This window comes from Ipomoea triloba, chromosome 8 (assembly GCF_003576645.1).
Source record: "Ipomoea triloba cultivar NCNSP0323 chromosome 8, ASM357664v1".
Classification (NCBI taxonomy): Eukaryota; Viridiplantae; Streptophyta; class Magnoliopsida; order Solanales; family Convolvulaceae; genus Ipomoea; species Ipomoea triloba.
In genome coordinates this window covers 631,978-649,267 of record NC_044923.1, presented here as the reverse complement: position 1 = coordinate 649,267, position 17,290 = coordinate 631,978, and the positions used below count along the sequence as shown (strand labels likewise).

Here is a 17,290-nt window from a genome sequence, read left to right as displayed (position 1 = left end):
TCATCATTCTTACCTTGCACATGGAATAAATCAATAGAATACAAACTATAAGGAGAAATAAATCGTACTGAAGGATATTAATAAGAATCAAAATAGTATTTTAAAAAAATACCAAATCATACGTTATCCCCAATAACCTATTTAGTATTTTAGAGGCATAACTTTATCCCCAATAACCTATTTCGGAGGCATAATATCATCATTCTGGAATAGAAAAACATGTGGAAGACTGGAAAGATGCCGTAAAAATCTTCATTAATAATTATGGTAAGTTTATGTTTGTTGATTCAACAACCGTGAAGAAGGCGGACCAAGTGGATGGTTTTCTTGTTTGGCACGTCTTTTTGTGCCTCTCAAACTCTATATATTCATTCCCTTTTCTGCCTCGCTTCTCTTCTCCTTTTTCCCCCTTCGATACGGTTCTCTCTCTCTCTCTCCGCCCCCATTTTTCGTTTCAATTTTCTCTCTCCTCTTCTTCCTCCATTGGTCTTCATTCTCTGTGGGCGTTAGACCCTTTTCCTCCCCCCTCTTAGCCTCTGGTTCAGAGATTGACGAGGGCTGTTTGGTGATTGAGCAGTAGATTTTAAGGTACTTTTTGTTTTTTTTCCAGTTTTGCGCATCATTTTTTGATTCAGAAACGTTCGTTTCATGCAATGCTAGCTCTTAGAATCCCAGATGTTGATCCATTTCGTCGTGTAAACGTGCAAAGTCGATAGCTTTTTGCCAATTTCTCTCTGGGGGTTTTCCAGAAAGTGAAATCAAAGCTCAAAGATCATATTTTTTCAAGCTTTTTGTGATGGGGGTCGCAGAATTTTTTGTGGGTAGTGTTGTTAGCTTAAAAAGTTTGATTTTTTTTTTTTGAAAAGCTTAAAAAGTTTGATTGGAAGCAGTTTTGAGACGGTTTTTTTTTTTTTTTGTTTTTCTGAGTTTTCTATGTTCATGTCTATAGCTGTTTGTTTAACATGTATATAATACAGGTTTGTGGGTCTATGATGATTTGACAGCACCAATAATTAATTTGGGGTTTGGTTTAAGATAATATTGTGTTTTGTCGGTTGCTGCAAGATATTGAAATATTATTGATTGTGAGTCATTATCAGCGTACCTGGTTTACCGTAGGAAACTGAACCATCTCATACATAAAATATTAGTCAGCAGATTCCTCATGCTTTGAGGTTATGTTCTTTAATTTGTCAATTGTCAAGTCTTCTCTTTCTTTTGGTTGGGTAGAAGCTGCTGCACATATATATTTATGTATATAATTGTTAAAATTTAGGGTGATGGCTATTATTGGTGCAGAGAGTCAGGTCCACGTGATCTCTCTTAATGTTGAATCAATGTTTAATAGTCTTACATGTGGTTCCTCAAAAGTTTAGTCAAAAAATTTTATTTTTATTGGTGCTTTCTCAGTTTCTCCCTATGCCTATAGGTTGGTGGGTTACATGTCAGTTTTATTGATTTGGAGGTTGTGTTGTCAGGCCATTGAAGTACAAAGATGGCAATGCTTGAACTTGTTGGAGCTTTCATTATTTGTCTATCACTTTCTTATTGAATAGAATGGCTTTCTTGATCTATTTTGAAATCGTGATCGGAGGATAGTCGATTTGTTTGAGTCCTATAGTTTCTTCAGGTTGCCCCGATTTTAGCCTTTCTTGATTATGAATAGAGCAAAATCGTGATTATAGAGAATACATGTTCGGTTTTGCACTGCATACTATTTCGGATATGGAGTATTAGTGTATAGTATTTCATGATTTGCTATAGTTGTTTTGGTTATGAGAATAAGCATATGTATATGTATATGTTCTTAGTAATATTATTGCAAAGCTAGATTGTGGTCTTTCTTTCTTTTTTGATTTTTTTTGTCATTCAGGTGATATCATAATTATATCGTTTGATCAGAGATCCGTGGCCAACAATGTTCTGCTGCGTTGTATAAATGCAGTGTGGCTTTGCAGATGAGGTACCGTATGGTTTGATTTATGGTTCTTGACGTGTTGAATCGAGTCATTAATTTCTTGGGAAACATTGTGTGATGTTTTTTATTTTATTTTATTTTTTTTCTGGCATGGCAGATTTCACAGGGCCTCTGCTTCATGGACTGCTCAACCAGCTGCTGTGACAAGAAGACATTGAAAAGGTGGTTTTTCATTGATAAAAGGGTTGGATAAACGGTTTAATTGGCACTTTATTGTTGGCTCTTGGTGGTTAAGTCTGCTGCTCGAAGTTTGTTAGAAAGTTTTGGAACCGATGGACATGAATTCAACAAAAGCGTCTCCTGTTCTTACTGATCCTGCCCCGCTAAACAAGTCTAGACTAGGGATTCATTCTCCTGTGTTGCCTTACTCTCAATCCGGTACATCGTTCTCTGCTTCGATGCTAACAATTCCAAGGAAGAAACCGGGGAAACTTGATGATGTTCGCTCTAATGGTTGGCTTGATGCGATGAAGTCTTCTTCGCCTCCTCGCAAGAAGATTTTGAAGGACTTTAGTGTTGAGATTATTACTAATGATGCCGATGTTGACTATTTTTCTTGGATGGTATGCTTACATTTTCTTCGTTTTGTTTAATGTTCTAGACCATAGAAATAGAGAAGAACTAATCCCCGTCCTTTTTAGAGGCGATGCAAATTCTTATTCAGAGTGATCACCATTTTCTGTTTCGTTTTCCCCATCTATTTAACAGGTTAAGTACCCATCAGCACTTAGTTCGTGCCAGCGTATTCTCAATCAAGCGATGAACAGGAGGATAGTGATGTTTTTAGACTATGACGGGACTCTTTCTCCAATTGTAGATGACCCTGATCGTGCTTTTATGTCGGATGAGGTGCGTAACTAGGCTTGATCTTTATATGCACGTTAAATCATCGCTATAGTTTTCCCGTTGAATTAGTGTTTTAACCCTGTTATAGATGCGTGCTGCTGTCAAGAATTTCGCCAAGTATTTCCCGACAGCAATCATTAGTGGGAGAAGCCGTGATAAGGTAAAAGGGGAGTCTTGAAATAATTTTCATTCAAGAAACTTTATATGTTTAAGAAGACAATTCATCGTCTAATTTTGAACTTCTCTCGTTACCCTTCACGTTTATGTATTTTTTAGGTTTATGAGTTGGTAGGATTAGCCGAATTGTATTATGCTGGTAGCCATGGAATGGACATCATGTTTCCTGCCAAAGACGAAATGCTCTCTACACACTCGAATTGCATCAAATCCACCGACCAAAATGTATTGATCTTCTTGTTTCCATTACTCAAAACGACATTTCTCTTTGTATCTTTCCCGTTTGCTCAGTATTGCCAGCTGTTTGTTTGTGATCAGGGCAAGGAAATAAATTTGTTCCAGCCAGCTCATGAATTCATACCGATGATCAATGAGGTGCGTACATGGCTTCTTTCTGGGAACTAAAATGTATTGCAGCTCGGTTTTTTCATTCAAATGATCGGCTACATGTTGTATATGCTTTGCAGGTTTTTAAAACCCTCACTGAGAACACTAAAGACATAAAAGGCGCTATGGTTGAGAATCATAAGTTCTGCGCATCTGTTCACTACCGCAATGTAAATGAGAATGTGAGTCGCCATAAACTTGATACTCTTGTTTTTGTATATGCTATAAGTGTTAGTATTATATTAACTAACATAAACTAAAGGAAACATAAATCACGAGGAACCTGACCTCGTAACAGCGGAAGCTTTAGGATATAATGTCTCTCGCCATTTACAATAAGCTCGTGTTTTCCATTTACAACAGCTTTGGCCTACGGTTGCACAACGTGTCCATGACATCTTGAAAGAATACCCTCGACTTCGCCTAACTCATGGACGGAAGGTAACATAGCCCGCTTTTGGAGTTAACAATATCAACTGTCCTTTCAAAACTGCAGTCTAGGTGGGGTTTTGGTTACATTTTTCTGTTCTGCTGAATAGGTTTTGGAGATCCGTCCGGCAATTGATTGGGACAAAGGAAAAGCTGTAGATTTTCTGCTTGAATCACTTGGTATTCTCTATTTTCTTTTCGTTTTCCTCGGGAAAAACACACCAAACAAATAAGAACGTGTAACATTATAGCGAACCGTGTAGGCCTCGGGAACAATCAAGATGTGCTTCCTATCTATATTGGAGACGACAGAACAGATGAAGATGCATTCAAGGTATAATATTACAATGATCCCGCCATGTTGTGATACAACCGATGCAAAATTTGTTTCTAAGGTCATATGTTTCAGGTATTGCGCGAGGGAAACCGAGGCTATGGAATCCTGGTTTCTGCTGTTCCAAAGGAAAGCAAGGCCTTCTTTTCACTCAAGGATCCCTCACAGGTGTTTAAGCGTTGCATATAAATATTTTGCTCGTAACCCTGGATGTTTCATCATCACAATCAATAAAAGAACAGCTTAATCTTGTCTTCTTCACTTTTTGCCATTATTTTCGATTCTTGTTCTCGTTTATCTCAACAACTGTTTTCTTAGATTCAGCTTCAACATCAAAAATTTATGCAGGTCAAAGAATTTCTGGAGTCTGTTGTGAGAATGAAGGAAGGGAAAAGAGCATCAAAAGCATGAAGAGGAGCACAGATGCCATGTGGTTGTTGACAATATTTCTTCTGCATATTAGGATAGGTTTCAAGGATTTGTTGATCATTGTCATAGGCCTATTTGATGAATTTATGTTAGTCTTTTTTATTATCATTGTTTTAATCTGCAAACATATTTTGTTATGAATTCTGTAAAGTTCAAGTTCTTTGTGTTCATTTCCATCTTGGGTGTACCAGTTTGGATCAAATAGTGCTTCAAATTTGGCACTTTCCATGGAATCATTGATTTACCGGAAAATATGTAGCCTTTACTCAAAGATGCGATTTAAATGAAGCTCACCTTGTAGTTTTAGTCGGTAAAAAAACACTTAGTCACAAGGAGGTAAGTTAGTCTAGGCCGTCCATAGTTGATTGGTTGGCAAGTAAGTGACTATTTTGTCAGGATGAGATAAATTAGCCTAAGTTGTTCATAGCTAATTGGCTTAAATTAAGAAGGTCAATAGACTGTTTCAATAGGATTCAAACTTGAAACTTTTTTGTTACCAAGCCAACAACCAGACTAATTTAACTTGAGTTGTCCCTACTCCCTATCCATTGGATCTTGTTTTTGATTGTTCATCAATGAGTATTAAGATAGTAATTGGAGTTAATACCCGATTTGGTCATTCGACTACTAATTTTGCCCAATTTCGTCTCCACCTATGCAAACGTCACCAAGTGCTCCCGCGGCTAATCACAGTTGAGATATTCATAGCTAATATTGTAAATTACGCACAATATATGCACGGTTGAGATATTCATAGCTAATATTATAAATTACGCTAACGACTAGCAGCTAGCAGCCTAGTGATCAACAAGTTTGGTGGAGAGGGGGAAGGTGGAGGTGAAGAATTCGTTCAAGAAGTTGACGAAGAAGTACAGTTAAGCCAACCCCAACTCATAATTGTCGTCATCCTGCAAATTTTTTAGCAATTCACGAGCATCAATGCCATCATGTTCAACGCCATTAAGGTCAATGGATTCCTCCTCTCCTCCATCATCATCGGCTTAGTCAACGTCCTCTTGACCTTCATCTCCATCTACACCGTCAACAAGGCCGGCTGGAGAAAGCTCCTCCTCCAAGGTTGCAATCAGATGTTCATTTCTCATGCCGCAACTGGTTGAGATTAGACCAAGGATGATCTGATTCCCAGTGAAATCTTTTCGTTAGAGACTCTAAAATGCAAAGAAAGGGAAATTACATTTCTATCCCCGTTTTAACGTCTAACAAACATCAGTTTGGACTAAGGATCATTTTAGGTAAATTAGCTTAAGTTGCTCATAACAAATCGGCTTAAACTGAGAAGGTCAATAAGTTGTCACCCGACCAATTTAGCTTAAGTTGCCCATATCCATTGGATCTTGTTTGATTGTTCATTGATGATTATTCAAATAGTAATTGGAGTTAACACCCAATTTGGTCCCTCGACTACCAATTTTATCCCCAATTATACAAACGTTAACCAAAACAGTCCTCAGTCTAATTTACACCAAGTGTTTCTGCGGCTGATTACAGTTGGGATATTCATAGCTAATATTGTAAATTACGCTAACATTAGCAGCTTGGTGATGAAGAATTCGTTCAAGAAGCTGACGAAGAAGTATAGTTAGGCCAACCCTAGCTCATCATTGCCGTCATCCTGCAAATTTTTCAGCAATTCACAAGCATCAATGCTATCATGTTCAACGCCATCAAAGCTAATGAATTCCTCATCTCCTCCATCATCACCGCTTAGTCAACATCCTCGCGATCTTCATCTCCATCTGCACCGTCAACAAGGCCAGCTGGAGAAAGCTCCTCCTCCAAGGTTGCAACCAGATGCTCATTTCACATGTCGCAACCAGTTGAGATTAGACTAGCGATGATCTGATTCCTAATAAAATCTTTCCGTTGGAGACTTGAGAATGCAAAGAAAGGGAAATTACATTCCTATCCTTGTTTTTTAACGTCTAACAAACGTTAGTTTGGACTAAGGACCATTTTAGGTAAAATTTGAATAATTGTGAACGAAATTAAATAAAATTGCTAGTCGAGAACTAAACTGGTGAAATTCTAATAGTCCTGGGACAAAATAAAATATTAATTCATAGTAACTGTGTTTAGTGCAGTTTTATGTTGCTCTATGTCCTCGACTCGATACAAATTGACTAATTGCCATTTAGTGCAAAAGATTTTTAAAAACAAATCCAATCTAATGACTCTTCCAAAACTTCCTAGTTATCCTGAGCATCATAGTATTCGATGCTATTTAGTCTGCACAAGTATTCCCCTCTCGCCCGATGCATCATTGCACTTGTTTTATCCTCATGTTTTCATGGAATTTTCCAGGCAAATAATGTCAAAAATGAGGATTAAATTAAAAGAAAAATGAACCTTTATGCAGCATTAATTTCTTTAATAATAACAATAATAATAAGTAATAACATAATCAGGATGGATAGCTTAATAAGTTTAAACTGAAAGTTTTGAAAGCATAATTGGAACATGTTAGAGATAAATTGTATTAAGAAATTATGTGTGAAAATTTGATTTGTTGCTTCAGGTAGATGTGTAATATAATAATGACTGTAATTTCTCGTGTTATCTAACGTTTATTATACGTGGCCAAACTGAACACAAGTAAAAAGTGTTCGAGTTTGCGAAGTGTTGGGAAGATGTACAAAAAGAGTCAAACCTCCCCGAAAATTATGCAAAAGCAACTTAACATTTAACACACATGCAATGTATAATGTCAGATTTACGTGGCACCAATTATGGTGCATCATTACATTTAAATTCTCCCAATCTTTATCGCTACCATAATGTCCGTTCACATTACAATTTATAACCAGTTCATATCTGGTCACCCCTCAAATTCTCAAAATTCTAGAATGATCAATACGTCATACCATACGTGTGTATTATGTTAAAATGTTTTGGACTAAATTTTTTGTGGAGTAAGTATTAAATTTGACGTGATTCGAGTTGAATTTGAATTAATTAATTAACCTATCAATCAAAGAAATAATGCAAAAAAAAAAGGTTGTGTCCCTTAGTACTCACCACAGGTCTCCACCTAGAAATGGCATCTCATTAATTCTCTCTTTATGGTTCAATCCCAGAATCTCTCTTAGCTCATCATCAACTCTCTATACTCCCAACCTTGAACTGTTCAACATAAAAGCCGTCAAAATTTTTCTTTATAAATACTCCCCCACGCTTTCTTCTGTTCCTCCGTTACATTAAAAAACATTATGAAACCTCCGACCGCATTATTCTCTCTCTCATAATCCTTCTAGAAACCTCGGAGTTTGCTACATAGTATACATAGGATGAAGAATCCGGTGAGTGTTTTCCGGCGGTTTTTTGGGCGGAAAGGGCGGAGGGTGATGGGTTTTGTGAAACGGAACGTGGGGTTTATCCGGGTGGGGCCGGCGGAGGAGGAGGCGAGTGTGCCGCCGGCGGGACACTTGGCGGTGTACGTGGGGGAAGCGGAGGGCGCCACGTGTAGGGTGGTGGTGCCGGTGTTCTATTTCAACCACCCGCTGTTCGCGAATCTTCTAAGGGAGGCGGAGACGGTTTACGGGTTCGATCACCCCGGCGGGATCCAGATTCCGTGTAGGATATCGGAGTTTGAGAACGTGAAATCAAGAATCGCCGCCGCAGCCGCCGGCGGGGCCCGCCGGAGCTAGACAAGTTGTATGTAGCAGCCGGACAAGCAGTCATGGCGGAGACTGCTTTTTCCTTTTTCTGTGTAGAAAGATTACAAAAATGTATGTCTTAATCTGGTTAAAATCTGTTCTGTAATCATCATAAATGGTGACAATCAGATTCAAAGAATCTGTTTCTTAAAAATCCCAACTTCTTTAATTATTAACAAAAAAAAAAGTCAAAATGTGCTATGAACAGATACATACTGCATTCTGTAGTCAGTAAATGACCATAAAACTGTCCAAACTTGTAACATGGTCCAATAAAAGATTATAATAAGATAAATTAAATTATTCAGAAATACGCTATGAATAGATATATACTGCATTCTGACTGAAATAAGTAATTGACTACAAAACTGTCCTAACTTGTAATACTATCCAGTAAAAGATCATAAGATAAACTAAATTAAATTATTCGTAATATACTCAAACTTCAAAAAGTTAGTTAAAATTTTCGATTTGTTAACACCTTAAAGCTACTTAAAAATTTCAATTTGTTAGCACCTTTCAAGTAGATAAAGGCTTCATTTTGAACAGATTTTCATGTTATTTTTTAATCGAATCTAATATCAAGATTAAAAAGTTAAATTCAAAATCCAAACGTTGATTTATAGTCTAATATCAATATTAGAAGGTTGAATCCGAAAATGAGACAGCTGATATTATAAGACAAAGGAATCAATTTGAATCGATATGATTGATAAGTTATATAGAATCTATCGATTGATGGTCAAAACTAAGTTAAACCGGATAGAAGATACTGCTATTTTTAAAAGACTTACAAAATAAAAATAACTTATCATATATTATCACGTCAAAAAATAAAAATAAGAAAAATAAAAATAAGAAAGTAGAGATTGAAAAAGATTCCAATGTAGTAAAACCCGAAAATAAGACGCAGATTAAGCTGTAAAGCCTGCAAATCCGTACTTATCGTTAGTACTTTAAACTTTAAAGTTCAAAACACGTAATAAGTAGATCACTATAACGCCAAATGGTCTGCAAAAACTCCCCAAAAACATAGTACCAACGCAAGCAGCATCAAATTTTATTTTACAGCATATATATCAAAGTTGATACAAACATATATATACTATATATCAAGCACTATAAACTTTGTTTGGATGAGTATATTGCACTATCTTCATCTGGCTGCATGTGTTCTTGCAGGCTTCTTCCATGGCAGCTTGAGATATGTTATTGTTGCATATGTTCGCAAAAGCTCTCATGTGTTTCATCCCGTATTGCCCCAATGACCCGCAATGTGTCTCAAAAACCCTAACCTGCAACCAAAACGGGATATATAGTCTCACTGTCAACTTAAACTTTTAGTTAAAACAGAACTTAAATAGAACACTTGCAATCAGATTAAAACTTTTAGTTAAAACGAAGTACAGAACTATCAAGAATATGGTTTGACAGTTGTTACCATTGATTTGAGGCACTGCCAATCATCAACAAGAGCTAAACCTGGCTTGCGAACCGATTTAAGGATGTTGGATCCGTTTTCTGGGCCAAACAAATGTACCCCGATGCTGTCGATGCTTGCATCGAGGTGTTGTCTGTGCAGCATTGTATCGGTTATCTCCTTCAGGAGTTCAGCCTTGCTCGCTGCATTGTCTCCCATCCTCTTGTACTGCATTCATTCGTATTTCGCATTTCATCTCTCAGAAATCGCATATAGCAGGGGAAATAACGAAACAGATACGTTTTGTGTTAGTTCGATATGTTTTGAAGCTTACCCTTTCCCACATGAACAGAAGATCCGCGTCTCTCTGGTTAACGACGCCTTTTGGTGTAAGGCCAATCTGGTTTCCGGGGAGATTGATGGTGGCGGGGTCGAATCCTTGGTACAAATAGACCTTCTCCGATTTGATGTCCCGGCTTCCATACTCCATCACGTGAGATCCACCCTCGAAGTCATTGTAGTTGGAAGTTCTTAGCTTCACCTGCATCGAGTTAGTTGTAACAAACTTCAGACAAGGATAATATATTCACGAAACATTGATATGATCAATTAGGTTATTGTTCAGTTGTTCCCTGACATTCTCGTACTGTCGTTCGATTGTTTCTTCCATAAGATTGTGAGATTCACTGCATTATCGAAACAAATTAAAGCAGCATCAAGTCAGTGAAGTTTTCATACATATGGTTTAATTTAATCGATTTGCGATAGAGATGGAATACATACCTATCCTCCATCCAAGCAACACTATACAAATCTCCTAGGCATGTAATGTATTCAGGTGGGGGTGCAGGTTCTGATCCCGGGCAGTATGTTCCCCAGCTGCTCTCCTCTGCATTCGAGGCTGTTGTCACGTAAATGTTCAAGTCTTCCGGCATCATGCCCTCGAAAAAGCTCCCACTCTCGCACGCTTCAACATATATAACCTACAACCATAGTTGATGATGAGGTGTTAGAATAGGACTAATTATAGTGCATGTATCATACTTAATTAGAATAGTATTTATCTCTTTGTACTTTATCGTCTCTACTAATCAAACTAACTGTAACTAGGGGACCGTATTTCTTTGTACTTCATCTTCTCTACTAATCAGACTAACTATAACTAGGAAAGGAACAATCCAACCAAATTAGTTGTACTTCATCTTCTTTACTAATTAGACTAACTATAACTAGGAAAGGAACAATCCAGCCAAGTTAGCTAAACAGTCTGCTTATAGTTTCTTTTGTACTAACTAGACATACTATAACTAGGAGTAACATAACCCTATCCATGTTGGCCGAGTTTCTTATTTGAGTCAATAGACTATACACAACCTATGCTGATTTAGATTCTCGTGTTCTTTACCAACTAGGTTATAGGGGGAGGATCTCCTAGCTACTATAAGACTCGTGTCCTTTGCCAGTTTTGCCAACTAGGTTATAAGGCGAGGTTCACCTAACTACTATAAGACTATAAGACTAATAAGACTAATTTAATTACCTTCTTGTGTCCTTTGCCAGTTAGAGCTATAGGGCGAGGTTCACCTAACTACTATAAGAATATATTTTCATAGCTTAGACTGATCTACCTCCTGGTGCCCTTTAATTTGCCAACTAGGATTAGAGAGGGGACTTCACTTAATAACTACTATAAGAATATAAATACAGGTATGTATGGAGATGGTTACCATCTCTTTGTAGGTGCCTGCAGAATGCTTTTTCTTCAACACATCAATGAAATCATCGGCATAAAGATGAGGCAAATTGGGCATCCCTGAAACAAGAACACCTCTTCTACATGAAAGATTGTTCAGAGATCAATATATGTATGCAGAAACAATATATACTATACAACTCACCAAGAACTCCTGGACCTCCATGGTCGGTATAATAGATGAAAATCCTATCATCAGCTTTGCTGTCAACCACTTTTCCACTCCCACCCCTCACACCCTCCTTGTCGCCGAGCAGGACGGCGTACAAATTCGCAGCCGTCACTTGGTCGCCGGTGTAATCCTATCCGACAAAACATACATATATCCGGTAGATTTAAGATGAAAACTGCTAATTAGCATGATGGTTGTATAGTATACCTTGGGCACACCGGCGTAGACATCGGAGCCGTTTGGGTGGTTAATGATGACTCCTTTTCTGGGATTCATTGCGCTGTATGCTATATCATCGTACATGAAAACTACTATGTTCTCGTCCTTCACCCCACCTCTTTTCAAGATTTGGTATGCATGGCACACATCAGCCTATACAGATCGATCGAGGCTATAACTAGTTGATAACATTAACTCATTTTAAAAAATTGTTAAATTAACTTGTAGGTGATAGATGTTTGGTATAATTTTTAAATTTAACTGATTAATCAAACACAATAACCACCTCAAACAGCTAAATAATTGTTAAATAAGCTAAAATTGACAGATATATACCTGGTGGCGATAATTGCCGTAGCCGTTTGAACCCGCCACAAGAACAGCCCACCTGGTACCCTGAGATTCATCCTTCGGTGATTCGTCATCTTTCCGGTCCACCGGCCGCCGGATTAGTGGGTCCCAGCTGGGCTTCCTGCTCCGGCCGGCCTCAAGACTTGGAAGCTGACAAGCGATGACCACTAGAAGAAGAAGAAGAACCAACGATGAACCAAATTCCGCCATTAAAGACAGCAAGCTAAGCTAGAAAGAGAGAAATTGAAGTGATTTTCTTTTAGAGATGAAGAGTGCAGACTCAGAGAGAGGCCGGTTGGTGGCTTAGATAAGTGGCAGTGATGAGAAGCCATGCAGAACGAGGGATTGCCACCTATACAATTGGTGGGTCCACTCGTCCACACGTGTCCATATTGTGCCAGGTGTGGTTGTATGTTTTGTTGGGTTTCTGTCTGTATAGTATATGGTTTGGACTCTGAACTTTGGCTTTGGTGCGTCATTTGGGGAGAAAAAAATGTATAAAAATAGTCTAAAAGTGGACGTTTCTATAATTATAAGCTGATTTTGAGGCAAAAGTATAATTCCGTAACACAATAAATCAAGTAAGCCACGAATGGCAAATTTTATTATCTATCGTGGTACATGTAGCAGTATAGTCTCCGTAACGTTGTGTAGACTATGGTCCATTATATAACAGTTGACTAGGAAATTAGGAAGTAAGACGTACAACGTAAAATAAATCAGCATTGGATTCGTGCCAAAAAATTTGCTATACGACATTGTCCGGTGGACAACAAAAAGATACAAGTAGAGTGTTGGAGTAGCAACAATTGAGGCAAATTATACTATGGACTCGAGTCCACCTTGCAAGGTGGATTCGGGTCTATGACATAACAACTGAGCAATTGAAACTTGGGCCCAAAGAGCACTAATCCGATTTGTTATTTTATGAATTATGGTTCTTACATTTTTGTGAATCATATTAAAAAAAAAAACATTTTTATCCCACTAAACAACAAAAAGCCCCAATTACCTATGGGCCAACCTCATAAAAAAAAAAGGCCTTAAGTCTAAACATCTTTGGGCCTTTGTGTGTTGCACATCTTACTCTATCATTAGTTTATGAAATTTGTAATTTATACATCTTCATAATATGTCAATTATTAATATGACTCTTGCCAAGCACTTTCTGTTCAAATGGCATGTACTGGCCTCCCCATATGGGAGGTAGGCAATTTTAGAAATGATATATATATATATATATATATATATATATATATATATATATATATATATTGCCCAGATTCGTTTTAAACTCCAGGTTTGTGACGAATGAGATAATATTGATTTTTGTGTTCCCACCAGATATGAAAGTGGGATCACATTTATGAGTGAGGCGCAAAAACTACATTGAACCGGTTGCGTGCACTACACGTGTCCCTGAGTGCGATAACACCCTTGAACCTTTTTTTTTTTTTTTTCCTTAAAACTCAATAAGTATATTTTAATTCAATTATGATTTTATAATGGTCATAAAGGGGGAAAAAAAAAAGAAAAGGAAAAGGTAAAAACATTCTGTATACAACCTATCACAGACGATAATTGCCTAAGAACATTCCAGAGTACACTCATACTAGAACTAGAACTCTCTCCTCCCCGGACCTCTCGTCTTCGTCTAACCTACAAAATCTCGTCTTTCCTTTTTTGCAATTTACTGTAAATTTCCAATCGATAATTGCAGAGAGAGAGAGAGAGAGATAGAGAGAGAGAGAGGAGAAGAGACTTATGGCAGACGAAGCTAAGGGAAAAGGAAACGCGGCGTTCTCCGCCGGAAACTATGCCGAGGCCGTGCGCCACTTCACGGAGGCGATCAGCCTCGCGCCGACTAATCACGTCCTCTATTCCAACAGATCCGCCGCCTATGCCTCCCTCGGAAACTACTCCGATGCCCTAATCGACGCTCAGAAGACTGTCGAGCTCAAGCCGGATTGGTCTAAAGGATACTCTCGGCTCGGCGCGGCTCATTTAGGTCTCCACAGCTACGACGAAGCGGTTGCGGCTTATAGGAAGGGTCTCGATGTCGACCCGAATAACGAGGCGTTGAAATCGGGCCTGGCCGATGCGCAGTCTGCGCAGGCCCGATCTCGTGGCCCGTCGTCGTCGAGTCCGTTCGGCGATGCGTTTTCCGGGCCGGAGATGTGGGCGAGGTTGACCAGTGATCCGACCACGCGGGCGTACTTGCAGCAGCCGGATTTCGTTAAGATGATGCAGGATGTTCAGAAAAACCCTAACAATTTGAATCTGTATTTGAAGGACCAGAGAGTAATGCAGGCGTTTGGTGTTTTGTTGGGCGTGAAATTGCAGACTAGGACACCGGAGGACGATGCGGAGATGCCTGAAGCCTCGCCGGAGAGAAAGCGGCCGGCTGATTCAGAGCCTGCTAAGGGAAAACGCCCTGAACCTACTCCACAGCCGGAGCCCGAGCCAGAGCCCATGGAAGTATCAGGGGAGGAGAAGGATATTAAGGAGAAGAAGGCGCAGGCACAGAAGGAGAAGGAAGCTGGCAATGCAGCATACAAGAAGAAGGATTTTGAGACTGCTATTCAGCACTATTCAAAAGCCCTGGAACTTGATGATGAGGATATTTCCTTCCTTACCAATAGGGCTGCTGTGTACTTGGAGATGGGAAAGGTATACACAAATGAAACTCTTTTTTTTGCATTGCATTTGCATAGCTTCTTGAAGTTCAGTTTGTGCTTTTGCTTTATCTATTTAGAAATATTCTGTCTTTTAATGCTCCTATGAATTTTGATTGAATAAATGCTAGTGATTGTTTTATGGTATGGCTATCTTCTCAAATGTGGAGGGGATGATAATTCTAACCAAATACTAAGAATTTGTAAAATTTTCTACTTTTGTTCAGGTGTGAGCAGGACATTCTTAAATTTAAGCTTATTCTTGTTTAATGTGATTAAAGTAGATTTCATCAAGTTTGTGTGTATATTGTAGTCTATCCCTATGACCCTATGTCATAAATTTTATTTGATTTTCCAATTTTTTGTTGTTGTATATCATGCTTGATGTAATTTGGAATACTTATTTAAGCTCCCTTGATTATAGTATGAAGAATGCATCAAGGATTGTGATAAAGCAGTTGAGAGGGGAAGAGAGCTTAGATCCGACTTTAAGATGATTGCCAGGGCTTTGACAAGAAAGGGTACTGCCTTAGTGAAGATGGCAAAATGCTCAAAGGACTTCGAACCTGCTATTGAGACTTTCCAGAAAGCTCTCACAGAACATCGTAACCCAGACACCTTAAAGAAGCTCAATGAAGCTGAGAAAGCTAAGAAAGATTTAGAGCAGCAAGAGTCGTTTGATCCACAGGTAGCAGATGAAGAGCGTGAGAAAGGTACTTACTTCTTTCAGAGAGTTTTCCCTACTGCCTTCCTTTTTACTTATTTTTATTTCGTACTTATGCAATTCTGAACTTCAGGTAACCAATTCTTCAAGGAACAGAAGTACCCAGAGGCAGTCAAGCACTATTCAGAATCTATAAGAAGGAATCCCAAGGATCCTAGGGTATGAAATTTCAATAAATATTTTTGTAATCCATGGCAGATATTGGGAATGGTTTGAGACTCATTTGACTGTTTCCTTTGCTTCTTTTAGGCATATAGCAATAGGGCTGCCAGCTACACTAAGCTTGGAGCATTACCCGAGGGGCTTAAAGATGCTGAAAAATGCATTGAGCTTGATCCCACATTTGCAAAGGGTTACACTAGGAAGGGTGCGGTTCAGTTCTTCATGAAAGAATATGAAAAAGCTTTGGAAACTTATCAGGAGGGCTTGAAGCATGATCCTCAGAACCCAGAATTACTAGATGGTGTTAAGAGGTAAAGAAATATGTATTTTATTGATGTATTTCCTGTTGAGTATGTTATTTTATGATAATTGAGAGTTGTGTTGAATTACAGGTGTGTTGAACAAATAAACAAGGCAACCCGTGGTGATCTGACTCCGGAGGAGCTCAAGGAGAGACAGGTATAGTTTCAATCTGCTCTTTAGCTTGTCATTGTTGGAAGCAATATGAACAAACCAGTACCAATATTGCACCGAACTTATTGCAGGCCAAGGCAATGCAGGACCCAGAAATCCAAAATATTCTAACTGATCCAGTAATGAGACAGGTACAACGTCACCTTACTGATCAAGGCTATTAATTAATTTTACTTGTTTGAATGGCATGTTCTCAATACTGATTACATCTTATCCCTGAGCAGGTACTTGTGGATTTCCAAGAGAATCCTAAAGCTGCACAAGAACACATGAAGAACCCTCTTGTGATGAACAAGATCCAAAAATTGGTCAGTGCTGGAATCGTTCAAGTCCGATAAATATCCAAGTTCGAAGCCCCAAATGAGAGCATAGCATGTGTTGTTGAAGGGAATAGTTTGTCAAAACAGTCTTTACTTTTACAAATTTAAACAAGTGATGATGTTTCATTTTTCCATTTAAGCTCTTTTTGGTTTTTCTCCAGCAACAACTGCTTTCAAATGGATTTTAATTTTTGAAGATTACAATTTTTTGACTCTTTGTTAACTGTGCAAACAAAGTGTTTGGTTCTTACTCTTTAGTAGTCTAGCCGTGTTTTGGTGACCACCCATAGATCTACAAGTGGATTGTACAACAAATGTACAATTGATTGCTATGAAATGCTTAGTTGATTGTTGAATGATAGAATGTTTTGGGACCTTATTCTTTGATTGACTGTGCTTTGGATGTAATTGTGTGGATTGGATAACATCATGTGGGGAGAATTAAACATTTTAATGGTATTTTACATTGATGTGGTCCTGTCACGATTCAAATATTGGAGAAAAATGAATATCTTGTGGAGTACACAATCTCAAATCTTCAAATTACTCGTGTAATTGCCAATTTAGATTATGCCTTGACTCTCCAATTAGTTAGTTAATTAGTGTTTATCTATGAAAACTGGTGAAGCAGAACCCAGCAAGGGTAGAACTCCAAGAAAGTGGGGGAAAAAAAAGATTGCATTTTGGTATATGATTGTCACAAAATTTGATTGGCAATTTGGCACATAACATAAATAGACCAAAAATGGGGTGGGGGTGGGGGGGG

General features: G+C 38.3%; 5 protein-coding genes across 5 annotated transcripts in view; 3 read left to right on the top strand and 2 right to left on the bottom strand.

Moving 5' to 3' along the window:
• The first annotated feature begins 387 nt into the window (after positions 1-387).
• Positions 388-4,832, top strand: LOC116026576 (probable trehalose-phosphate phosphatase F). The gene is made up of 13 exons (XM_031267898.1): positions 388-588; positions 1,874-1,963; positions 2,076-2,541; positions 2,687-2,827; positions 2,913-2,984; positions 3,101-3,226; positions 3,320-3,376; positions 3,469-3,570; positions 3,752-3,829; positions 3,928-3,997; positions 4,081-4,151; positions 4,227-4,319; positions 4,500-4,832. The coding sequence occupies exons 3-13, from the start codon at positions 2,251-2,253 to the stop codon at positions 4,560-4,562; spliced, it is 1,164 nt and encodes a 387-aa protein (XP_031123758.1). The 5' UTR covers positions 388-588; positions 1,874-1,963; positions 2,076-2,250; the 3' UTR covers positions 4,563-4,832.
• A 3,053-nt stretch (positions 4,833-7,885) lies between these two features.
• LOC116027536 (auxin-responsive protein SAUR36-like) lies at positions 7,886-8,245 on the top strand. The gene has a single exon (XM_031269238.1). It carries the CDS (start codon positions 7,886-7,888, stop codon positions 8,243-8,245), a length of 360 nt encoding a protein of 119 aa, XP_031125098.1.
• Positions 8,246-9,236: 991 nt separating this feature from the next.
• LOC116027535 (vacuolar-processing enzyme beta-isozyme) lies at positions 9,237-12,379 on the bottom strand. The gene is made up of 9 exons (XM_031269237.1): positions 12,155-12,379; positions 11,807-11,971; positions 11,573-11,729; positions 11,402-11,487; positions 10,458-10,657; positions 10,312-10,360; positions 10,009-10,215; positions 9,696-9,902; positions 9,237-9,549 (listed from the first exon to the last, which is right to left on the bottom strand). The coding sequence occupies exons 1-9, from the start codon at positions 12,377-12,379 to the stop codon at positions 9,367-9,369; spliced, it is 1,479 nt and encodes a 492-aa protein (XP_031125097.1). The 3' UTR covers positions 9,237-9,366.
• A 1,401-nt stretch (positions 12,380-13,780) lies between these two features.
• LOC116027377 (hsp70-Hsp90 organizing protein 3-like) lies at positions 13,781-16,883 on the top strand. The gene is made up of 7 exons (XM_031268963.1): positions 13,781-14,839; positions 15,269-15,557; positions 15,642-15,727; positions 15,818-16,041; positions 16,123-16,189; positions 16,276-16,335; positions 16,429-16,883. The coding sequence occupies exons 1-7, from the start codon at positions 13,934-13,936 to the stop codon at positions 16,540-16,542; spliced, it is 1,746 nt and encodes a 581-aa protein (XP_031124823.1). The 5' UTR covers positions 13,781-13,933; the 3' UTR covers positions 16,543-16,883.
• Positions 16,884-17,184: 301 nt separating this feature from the next.
• The window catches only part of LOC116028030 (elongation factor G-2, chloroplastic-like), a 5,092-nt gene continuing 4,986 nt past the window's right edge, over positions 17,185-17,290 (bottom strand). The window contains exon 5 of the mRNA XM_031269827.1: positions 17,185-17,280. The gene's annotated coding sequence lies outside the window, so the exon portion shown is untranslated. The remainder of the gene's footprint in view (positions 17,281-17,290) is intronic.